We start from the raw sequence: 12,105 nt of genomic DNA, 5'->3' as shown, positions 1-12,105 counted from the left end.
GGGCTCACAGACAAACCTATAAACAACCAGCTTTTATCTCTCTGAGAGAGACATGGCAACAAAGAGCCCAGCTGCCTGGTCATATTCCCCCCATCTCTCTGTTTCCCCCTTTTATCTTTTCTGTCATCATCCCACTGTGCTTAAGAGGAGGCACAGGAGGATCTAGAGGTGTTCTTAAATGTCTTTTTTTCCCCACTGCTTCTTCAATAGAAACCTGTGAATGTTTTCTGTCTGGCACAAAGGCTGAAATCTGGGTATTAGAGGATGGGTATTAGAGTGATTTATTTTACTTAGATTGAGAGAAATGCTTCAGTGAAAGCATATCTGCAATATTGCACTAAATAGTACAGTGCCAGTATACTGCTACAGTTTCTGTCTGTCATGTTTTCTGTGATGAAGACACTTATTCATAATGGCTTACACTTTTAAAAAAATAGTCGCTGTACTCCTACAATATAACATTGTAAAGTTTACAATGAAGAATATAAAAAGCTTCCCCTTTAGTCTATATTACTCAAACTGCAAACAACCATTTGTTTGGAGATTAATGTGTGTTATGCTGACATTGAGCTGTTAGACTCAAGCAGAGCTGAGGAGCAGGCAGCCAATATCTGGTAACTTCAAGTGGCATCACTTGACATTTATCAGAGTTCATACAGCTTCCTCTGTAATGACAAAAGACCTTTTATAACTATCTTTTCCATACACACAAGGATCTATAAACAGACTCTGATTTGTAAATTTGGTGAATTCCCCCTTTAGAATGGAAAAATAATGTCACGCACAAACATCTCATAATCTGAGTATTTTCTTCTTCAAACAACCTTACTCATTCATCAGGATTTCTGTTGTAATGAAAAAGAGTTTAAAAAGAGTTTATCATGATCACTACATACCTACATTGAGCAAATATTTTCTGTTAATGCCACAATGATTCAGTCAATGCAGTTAGCACTTTTGCAGTAAACTCTCAAATCCAGATGCAAATCCAGCTCTGAGGTGATACAGACAGGAGGCAAATTAAAGGAGAACCAGACTGAATCTTTTCAGAAATGCCGATAAATCTAACGCTTCCACAGAAGTGCACCATATGCTGCCATCAGGGCCGCCGATAGGGGGGGACAAACGGGTATTTTGTCCCGGGCCCAGGAATGGGGGGGGCCCAAAAAAAAAAAAAAAAAAAGGAATATGCGCATTAGTCCGTAAATATGTCCAAATGTTTCAGGAACGCACGCCAATCAGGCTGAATTGATTGAGAATCATCCCCGGTCAGCTGAATGACAGCCAGTGTAACGCGGCTCTGGTTGAACCTTATTTTGTTTAAAATAAGCCAGTATAGACATGGCAACGTGTGAAATTGCCATTTAGATAGAGTTGAATGTAACGAATGGGTTATAAACGTGACGTTTTGGGGTAGCTTGTAACTTTCGTTTAGACTGATTTAACTTGACAATCGCCAGATGAATGGGCTCCGCCTTGTTCCCCGAACATTCTCAGAAAGTTCAGCAGACATACACGCGGGTCTGGCGATAAATAAAAGTACACTCAAAGGTGGGGTAGGGGATCTTTTTCTGGAACATTTTTTTACATATTGCTTGAAATACTCTTCACACCCCCATTGCAACCAATTAATTAAAAGTTTTGACACAAATATGAAAAGTTTTAGTGGCCTCTAGAACGTACAATCTAGGAAAAACACTATCCAATCATACTGAACGGACCGTTAACAATGATTGGATTCTGATGCCGTCTATCAAATGCAATCTGCTCCTCCCTCCCCCTCCTTCCCCCTGTGCGCGTTCCCTGCTCCGTGAACGAATTACGCATCCAGAAGCTTGGCAGGAAGCTAAACTAGAGCCAGCTTGGCTAGCACCTAGCATTATTAAACGTATAGTTATCATATACTAAATACTAAATACTAAATACGGCAACGATCGATGCTTGCTGTCAGAACAGTGCTCGTGCACCTTCGTGCTCGTGTGCGTTCATGTATTCTAGAGGCGTGCCTTCGGGGGGAAAGTGAAGAAAAGGGTTGGGACTTTTTACCTGTGTATTTTTAAAATGCAGCTTCGCTGGACTCAAAATCCAGGATCTCCTACCCTACCTTTAACATGATTCCCTTGGTCAAGTGAAAAATGGTTGATGAAATGTGCAGTTTATGAGCTCTAAATGAATAAAATAGCGTGAGTTTTATTGTGGTAGGATTTTGAAAGCCATAACTCCACTCAGTCCATATCCATATCCAGGCAAAGTGGTAAATAATCCTTTTGGTTTATCCGCAATAAATGAGAGACTGGAAAAGTAGAGGTGGGTGTGGGTGGGTTGCTACGGGGGGCATTCAGAGAATTTTGTCCCGGGCCCAGCCAAACCTGTCAGCGGCCCTGGCTGCCATTAAGAAATTAATATCCTATCAAGCTTGATGGCATGTGTAAAAATGTTAAGAAGACCAAATTGATTCTGATTGTGTATCAAAATAGCAAAAATAAAAAGTCTATGTGCACTGAAAGAAGGGTCATTGTTTGGATGGAAGAAGCTTCAGTTAGAAAGACTGTTAAACTGGCCAGAGTTTCAATAATAACAGTAGCTAAGCTGCATTTGTATTTATGGAGGAGACATCAGCATAGGGAGTCAGAAAAGTGTTCAGTGGCTCACATTTAAGGACAGTAATGCATGTGCGGTACATTGGTGAAATGCTTTACCAAAAAAAAAAACAACAGAAGAGGAACTCTTCCACAGATGACTAAGAATGTCAACTCAGGATTAGATTTGTGAGCAAGGACAGTCCATCAACAATCCCATAAAGAATGATATAATAGTAAAGAAGCTGTGTATAAACCCTCATTGTGAAGATGAATGCACATTTGAGAGTTCTGTGGTGCAAGAACCACAAACACTGATCTATGGAGATGTAGAAAAAGTGATAAGGTCAGATGAGTCATCCTTCACTTTTTTCACAGCAAGAGAGCAAGTGCATGTATTGTATACACCATGGGTGCTTTTTCTATGGGCTTACTTATGCTTCCTCGCGTCCTATGAAGTCATTCTCCATTATGCATGATGGAGGTTGTTTCATTTACAACAAGCTCACAATGAGGAAACATATTCTGTATCAGGGGCGTGGCTACGGAGGGCACTGCCCCCCCAAGGAACAAGTCCTGCCCCCCTGAGAAATCCCCTGTCCATCCAAAGAAAACTGGCCAGAAAAAAGGCCACAATTTATTATCTCTGTTTGTGTCTTGTATTGATAGAATAAATGCAGGTGGTGATTTTAAAAAAAGCATATATCTGCAAAGTTTATAGCTTTATTTATTTTTTTGTTATCGTGCCCCCCCCCCTCTGTAACCTTAACACCTTGCTGCTGAATAAAAAAGGTGATTTTTACATTTTCGGATGTTTTTGTTGTATATAATTATCTGAAATGTAGACTTAATGAAGATAATAAAAAGCTGGAGTTGGCTGGATGTCTTGAATTTAAACCCTCAATGGAGAATGTGGAGCATGTTCATTAAAATTAAAAATTAAAATTGACGGTCATGATTTATGCTAGTGTGACCATATTTTAATTACCGAATTGAATTATTACTATTATTATTATTTTTTTTATTATTATTATTATTATTATTATTATGCTTGAAGTTGTAGTAGTGGTTTTCCACCGATTTTTTTCAGGTATTGTTTTTTGCCCCCCCCCAGATGAGCTAACTGCCCACCCACACATGCCATTCTGGTCACACCTCTGCTCTGTATCCTATACCAAAATCTTTCAGCAGATGGCACTATGTACTAATGCCACCTGAGTGACTGGACATTTTAGAAACATGCTCTTCACAAACTATGCTCGAGAAGAAGTGTTCTGCTATATCTGGGACTGAAAACTTTTGGTCACTGTGACAATGATTTCATTGGACAAGTGCAGAGTGCAAGAGTACGGTTACAGTTTCACTTCTCAGAGCACAGTGACAGGGATCAGAAGCTGCAGTCGTAAGGTATAGCAGAATAAGCGTCCACCTTCAGATAATGGTTTGTTTCTAACAGTGAAAAGAGATTTCACACATCTGATACTATGGTTTTAATCCAGTTTACTAACTCATTAGAACCCAGGATTTATCATTTGGTAGCTTTGTCTTTCTTTCTGCTTGATTCAAATCATCACATCTTTAATGGGAGGACAGAAAATGCAAAGAAAAGGTACAAATGAGGACAACATGTTTGCATAATGAAAAGCATCTCAAGAGATTGGAATAGGACTGAACATTTGATTCTTATAAGGGCATTTTGCTGGAATAGTTTGGGTCAACTTGTGTCCTTCAAGGGCCACGGTCAATGCAAAAGTACAAAGTTCTTCTCAGTAACTGCCTTTATTCTGGAGTAAAACATCTACATCTCGATGCAAATTGTCTCTTTCAGGATGACAGCGCCCCTGTCTTTAGGGCATAAGCAATCACTGAATGGCTGATGATTTTGAAAATGATGTGAATCATACAGTATGTTATGGCTTTTAGAGAGACTAGATCTCAACGCAGTTGAACAGCTTTGGGAGATTTTAGACGATTATTTTGAATAGCTCTCTCCACCAACCTCATCAAAACGTCAAAAGAGGCAATATCTTTTGGAGGACTGAAGTACCATCCCTCCAGTAGAGTTGCACAACCTTGCAGTTGATCTAGTGGCAACTGGTGGCTCACCATGTTTCATGGAGCCCCTTTCTCTCACATAGACTTTGTATGAGAATTTTGCCTTTTATTTGTCACCTGTTTGTTTGCACACTTTATCATACAAAGAAATGATTCCTCAAACATACCTCCATCTTGTTAAGGGACACCCAGCAGTCTGAAGGGAAGTCCTGCAGCATGGGAACCAGGAACTGTAGGCAGCCATCCCAGTGACACAGCAGCAACATCATAGCAATCAGGTTAATGATCCGCATCACTGCACTGGCCAGGTCATAGGTCATGTGGAAGATCTGGATTGAGACCATGAAACAGGAAGAAGAGTTAAAACTGAGCTGACACGTGGAGAAGATCATGAGTATGCCTTTCATAAAGACTAAAGACGTAGAGTGCATAACTGGGTAGATGAACTGACATCACACTCAGCTTCTCTATATTACACAAGGTTTGATTAATGAGCAGGGGAAGCGACGTCCCATCAGTCCCAAATCAAACCCAGCAGGAGCAGGCAAGACATTTCTTACACAGAGATACATGACATCAGTCAGAGGCTCCAACACGCATAGGGTCCAGTCATAAACATGTTACACTCACGCAAGCCTGTAGGCACAAAGATACACTAACAACACAAACGGATGTCCTCACATACACATATTTACACACACACACACACACACACACGTGTGTGATAGACAGGGACCATCATGATCTTGAACAACTGATAGTCTGTGTCGTCTCACACATCAATCATTCTCAGTTGCTGGACAGTCACTTAGGCCAATCATCTATCACCTGACTGACCTGAGGAAACCTCGCTGTAATGCTGCTTAACAATTTAATGATAGCTCAAATTCAAATGATCTATGAAAGGTGTAAATGTCTGATAACAGTGTATTTCACAGTGAAACACATATGAAGGTCTGATGAAGTCTACTATGAAGTTCAAGAAGTGGGTCACTACTTACTCAGTGCAGCAGAGGGAGAAGTGATACTCTGCTATGGGAGTGATGAGGAATGAGACTGGACATGAATCACACACGCTGATCTTTCAAAATGCAACTTTAACCTTTATGGGGTTTTCACTGTCAGTTTCTATCAGTCATTAACTGGCAAAATAGAGCATATTATTATAATTTTTCACCGAGGATGGATGAGAGAAAGTATACTGTACGCGGATGTGTTGTTCTGGCTTCTGAGGATGTTCAGCACCATGGACAGCTCTAACAATGAAAACAGCTCACTATGACAGACAACGTTGAAGAAGCAGGAATTTGAAGTGGGCAATTCCACCACATGCCAGTGTCTAACTCTTCATCTTTTCCTCCCTCATTCTCCATGCATGCCAAGTATCACTTCCCATCATGCATCACTGTGTGTGTATGTGTGCATATCACATCATATCTTCAGAAATCCAATTATCCAAAGGTCAAGTGAGCAGCCGAGCCCCACTGCGCTGTTCACTGCTGCAAAATGCCAACGCCAGGCTGCCAATATCAGCATAAGTGAAAAGTCGAGTGATCTCATGGCATCACTGGACTTCTTGTGTCCCGGGTTGTGCTTTGAGTGAGGACATAGTCTGAAAAGATGTGCAAAATCTTCCCTCACGTAAAAAATAAATGTTGAGGTGGCAAGGAGGGCAAAGGGATCTACCCAGCAACAGCACCCATCCTTGATTTGTTTTTAATATCCAAATTGAAAATATAATAGTGGTTTCAGTACAATAGAAGCATCAAAATCCTACAAGAATTATATTCCATCAGCTTAGTTTCTTGCCATGTGTTTCACATGGTCACCCATGCTTTCCAGCAGCTCATAATCAATTACAGACACATATTGTATAATCATAGTCAATTGCCCCCTAATGCTGCATATTATCACTATCCCCCATCTCACCTGCTCCTCCTCTGGTGCTTTAATTGATTAAATATGTTTGCACTGATGATAGGCTGCTTGTTAGACTGCCTGATGCCACCTGTGGGACTGTCAGGTCAGACAGAGGAGGGAGGTGGTGGTGTTACAATAGCAGTAATTAGAATGCAAAGTTTGTTAATGCTCACATGTCATGCTGACATTATAATGTTTGTTTCTCACCAGGTGGCAGGTGAGAACATCAATACCGAGTCTCCAGGTGAAGGAAAGCAGGCCACTTGGAGCAGGCAAAGAGGCAGATTGTTGCTTTGGTCATGAGCCAATTCCAACATATTGGAGGCAAGTCAGTGACCTTTTATCGCCAACTAGATTGGATGTGCCTTTCTGTGTCTGTGAGTTTTATCATTATTAGTAAATACAATTATGTAATTTGCCAGGCATGTCCACAAAATGTGTGATCTTACCTCTTCCCACTGGTGAATGTAACGTATTAATCTGGAGAGCCTCAACAGCCTCAGAAGACTTAGAATCTTAGTAAAGCGAACGATCCTCAGGGCCCGAGCAGTCTTGTACACCTCAGAGTCGATCCCTTTCTCCACTATGAGGAATATATAATCCACTGGGATGGATGAGATAAAGTCTACAATGAACCAAGTTTTTAAGTACTTTTTCTTTATCGTTTTAGGGTCCAAAATGATGTCTGAGTTGTCCTCAATGATGATTCCAGTGCGAAAGTTGAGCACCAGGTCCATGAGGAAGAAGGTATCAGAGACTACATTGAAGATGATCCAGGGTGTAGTGGTCTCCTCCTTAAAGAAGGTGATGCCCACGGGGATGATGATCAGGTTGCCCACCATAAACAGCAGCATTGTAAAATCCCAGTAGAACCTAGCAGTTGTGGTGTGAGCATGGTATAGATGGATGTGTGTGGTGTACAAGAGGGTAAAAGAGGGAGAAAGCAACAAAGACAAAAAACAGAGTCAGATAGGAATAGGAAGTTACTGTGGAAAGCCAATAGGTACAAGAGACATTCTAATTTAAGGTGGAAAAGTGCATCTAAAGTGCGGGAGTTTCAATTTCCCTGACTCAACATGCAGAGATTAATGGGAAAAAGATAAGCTGTTGAAAATCAACATGTACTATAATTAGTGTTTATGAGAAACATCTTAATCAATTTCATAAAGCAGGCAAATTAATCAAATAATGCTCATGTTGGTATACCTCAGGGTAAAAAGGAAAGTGTGGCTCCTTTTCCAGTTCTTAGTCTGGACTGCATTTTCTATGTCTGATTTTGAATTGCTGGCCCATGAAGGAAAGTTATTTTCAGTCTTCTTTAACCTTTTATGTTTCAAACATTTATTATACTAATTGTTTAGGACCCCACCAATCCCACTGCAATGTATGTTTTTATAAATGATGCATTAACAAATGTCTTTATTTTTCACTGTAGCTCAAAACAACCAATAAAAAGAAGTACAAATAATGTTAAATTTCTCTGAAAATGTTGCTTGTTTTCAAGTTGAATTAGACCAAGTGTTAAAAAGTCAAACAACACAAATTTGTTTGGATTAATTTGGGATCTGGGTGGGACAGTGCTGGATAGAAAACACTGTTCAAAGCAGTAACAAAAATGATAAATAATAAATAAAGCATATGAGTACAGCTACTTGACAAAGCCGTGGGGTTCATCTAGGTTTCATTTTGGGCGCTCAACATATTAGAGGAAACATGGGTAGCAGAAAGACGAGTGTCTCACTGCTTGCTGACACTAATGTGACAGTGGTTAGGATGGAAGGTAAAATTACTGAGGTTTGAGTCGTCGTCGGAAGCTCTGCAGGACAGGTGCGGCTCTGAGTCATTACACTGCGACTTACGCAACAAACTCTGACTCCTCCGCTACACGTCAACAACAATAACCAACACGATGATAATTATTGAACAACCTTGCTGCATTAACGGTGCATTAATAAGAATAGGAATCGGGTGAGGGCACCAACAGCTTATTCTCGTGTGGGAGTTTATTTGGCACACAAGGTTCTCTTAAGTGACCTGTCGTTGAAGCTGTGTCTCAAGTTTAGCATTTAGTGGTTTACTGAAAGTGATTTATGTGAGATCAGTGGGCCAAACATGAAGGGCGCTGAGAAAAAAAAAAAAAGGGCGAGGGGGCGGGGTTAAAGGTAACGCTGAAAACGGAGGCGATTCCAAAGAAGAGGGGAACTGTCCACTCCCGATGGTGCTGAAACCAACCGGCCCAGCCGAAACTGAAACCTCCCGGTTTTAAAACCCAAATACAACTCAGTGACTGATACGTGCTAAATAAAATGCTTACAGGCATGCGTTTGTCACGAGAAGCCCTCCTGGTTCGTGGGTTTCCCTAAATGTTTGAATGGCAAAATAGCTGCTGAATGTCCAACTGGGTTATCTGCTTTTAAGCCGTGTCAGACAGAGCGCGTCCGTTTATAAAATGCAAGATCCAAAGAGTCCTACAGGCGGGTATGTCTCCAGTGAGCATGCTTGAGGTTTTTGCACACTTGGCTCAAGGTGACATTCCATTACTGAGTGCATCGGATACACACACACACACACACACACACACACACACATAGCCTACATCCCGTTAGTGCGGCTCTGGTCGCAGAACAAACACTACAACAACCAGATTTTTTTTTTAATTGCATTTGAAATTAAGCATAATCGCTTCGCCGCACTGCCCTCTTTGATGAATGTGAGCGTCACGCAACGAAAAGACGGATGTGATAACAGGCCTGTCTTGTTGAGCGCCCCAGACATGCTACTGTTCCGACGGGAGCAGGATTTGTTTACAACCTTGAAAGGACACTCTTGACTGAAGTCCATTTGCCTGACAACAGGTTGTTTTAGGGAGGGGGGGGTCATGGCAGCCCATTTTAATGCATCATTTCAGTTCTGTGTAGATTTATTAATGTGGGATTTAATGAAAAAATCAGCTGCTAGTAGCCTTGAACATTAACAATGCATGTGTTTCCATAGTCAGAGTGAATGTTCTACTCACTGTAAAGTAAGTTGTAGGTGACAATGGGGACCCTAACGGCCTCTCATGACTCTACCGTGCAATCAATGGCAGCCCCATCCCTTACCTGAAATCGCTATAAGGGTGAATAATCCAATTTCCAGCTGATTTTACCCTCTCTTGTTCCCTTTCCACTGCTTTTTGACTACCATACATGCGTAAGGAGAATTTGTTAACTCCAGGCTGCAGCATACTACTAAACTGCCGCTGCATGAAGCTGGCTTGGCTGCCTCGAGGTTCCGCATCCTCAGCGGGCACAATTGGCGGTCCATCTTCCGGCTTCTGGAAAGTGACAGAGTTCCTGGGCTGCTGGGTCTGAGTCAGAGTTGGGCCGTGTATTGAGGATGAGGCTTTCCGGCTCGGTGCATTGGAGAAGGACACCTTGGAGTCCTTTTTCTCAGGGACACCACTGGACACAGGGGTGGCGCCGGGGTTTGCGCTATCTCCTCCTTGTCCCCCAGTCAAGGACCCACCTGGTGTGATCGAACCGTCCATACTGGCGGTGGTCGAGTTACGGGCTCCTCGTTTGGCACCCCCTCCGTCCTCGGCTTTCCCAGACCCCACAGTCTGCTTCTCCTGTTTGGAGATTATTGAGCGCAGGCTCCCGGTGCCCGAGTCCCTCCTGCATTCTCCGTTTTTGTTGCATTTCATGCTGGAAATTGGAGCGACGCCGTTGCAACCATCACCCGCTGTTGCGTTTAGTACCTCTCCCGCGATCGCAGAATACAATGCCTCCGCCCCAGATGCTCTACTGGTCTCGCCGCGCTGGGCAGCATCGCCCGGATAGGGAGTTTCGGTTGCTCTGGAGGCAGCAGTGGGCCGTGAGGCGGCAGGAACGTCCTCTGTGTGCGTAAGGCAGGGCTCCTTGTTGGAGTTTCTCCTGGAAGCCGAGGACGCGGCTCCCCCTCCTGGCGTAAAGTTCTTCATCCTGATACTGCCACCGCCTCCTCCTCCTCCTCCTCCACCTCCGCCGCTGCCGCTCCCCCCGGCTCGGCGCAACCGCGGATGCTGAAACTTGGACTCCTCTTCACCGTCCTCCGTCTCGTCCATCACGACGTTGCTGGTCACACCGGGCTGCTTACCGCTAGGTGCGCCGGGAGAAGCGGAGTCCAGACAGTTCTGACCGCTCTCGCTTCTTGTGCATTGGGATGCGACAGCATTGGGTGAGCTGATGTGGCTGTACCCACTGCTGCCCACCGCCTTCTTTTTCATGGTGGCAGCAGACACCGGTGAGACCTCATCCCTGTCCATGACATTGGGTATATCAAATTTTGCCTCCAATTATCTTTGAAGAAAGCCAATCAGAGAGAGGGGGGAGATTGAGGAGGGAAGGGACAGGGAGAGAGAAAGGGGGGAAAGGAGAGGGAGAGGTGGACGTGACTTATTTGCAAACCACTGCATATATCCTCTGTTATTGTGACAAAGACATTCAAGCATCAAACCAATTGAGCCCCTTAATTGTGTCATATGTTATTGAAATATTAGTTAATTATGCAACTTTAAACTAAACTCAACTCTCTCCCAAATGAGGCCACTGTCATGACCTCCAGCTTCAATTTGGTTACCATGAGTCATTCTATCCCTACGAACATGTTATGTTATGTCGCTTACATCATATAGGCTACGAATCTCAAAGGTATGATTGCCACGTGTTTAATGAAGATTCAAAGTCATGTGTTTTAAAGAGGTGTCGACAATGACAGTTTACATTGATCCACGTTAACCTCACTAGGTGTTTAGCGCGCTCTGGTGGCCTTACAGATGAAGCACGTGTAACACGAAATCTTTCCCTGCCTCTGACACAAATTCCAGTTTCTGCAGAGGTCCATTTCTCTGTACAAAACACTGTTTCCTTAAAGGTGTTCGGTGGGCTTTCTTGCCGTTTTTATACGGAAATTTTAAGGTACATTTACTTATTCATCAGAATTTGCTTTTGTTAGACAAAGGTGCTCATGACATGAGAATTTTTTTTTCAAAGTATAGTTATAGTATTTTCATGCTGTTCGTTTTGTTTTTGGCCCTTTTGTTTTATGGTGTGTGCACTGTTGTTAGAGTAACACTGAGTAGTAATCAACTGGTGAAGGCTTTTTTTTTTTTTTTTTACCTCAACAGCTGCAAAACAAAAAGGTTTGATATATGAGTATGGATCATGTAGTATCCCACTCCATGACTAAGATGCAGCTGCACTTAAACAGCTGATAACCGTTTATTTGATAGATTAAGGTCATGCTTGACTAATGCAAGACTCATTATGAGTATTTGATGTAGGTATTAATGTAATTATGTTCTGCTGCTCATCTCTTTATGTGATTTCACACTTGGTAAGAAATTTGCAATTAATCCATAGGATACATGTACTGCTTCCAAAGAAAGCTGATAGATATCAGTAATATAATCCTTTATTTCATATTTATGTTTTCAAAATATTGGATTGATTTTCTAGAAAGTGTTACCCGGTTGGTACTTTATAGAATGGCTTGAGCATTGGGAAATTCACTGGTGCATTCTGAATGCCTA

The 12,105-nt window shown here is 42.4% G+C and overlaps 1 protein-coding gene across 1 annotated transcript in view; it reads right to left on the bottom strand.

Annotated features, from left to right (window-relative positions):
- LOC142399129 (potassium/sodium hyperpolarization-activated cyclic nucleotide-gated channel 2) overlaps positions 1–10,845 on the bottom strand; it is a 32,392-nt gene extending 21,547 nt beyond the window's left edge. The window contains exons 1-3 of the mRNA XM_075483615.1: positions 9,656–10,845; positions 7,004–7,427; positions 4,802–4,963 (exon numbers count right to left, since the gene is read on the bottom strand). Coding sequence (XP_075339730.1) covers positions 4,802–4,963; positions 7,004–7,427; positions 9,656–10,839 — 1,770 coding nt within the window. The 5' untranslated portion in view covers positions 10,840–10,845. The remainder of the gene's footprint in view (positions 1–4,801; positions 4,964–7,003; positions 7,428–9,655) is intronic.
- Positions 10,846–12,105: the final 1,260 nt, after the last annotated feature.

Source organism: Odontesthes bonariensis, chromosome 14 (genome assembly GCF_027942865.1).
Source record: "Odontesthes bonariensis isolate fOdoBon6 chromosome 14, fOdoBon6.hap1, whole genome shotgun sequence".
NCBI classification, from domain to species: domain Eukaryota; kingdom Metazoa; phylum Chordata; class Actinopteri; order Atheriniformes; family Atherinopsidae; genus Odontesthes; species Odontesthes bonariensis.
This window is presented reverse-complemented; position numbering and strand designations above follow the sequence as displayed.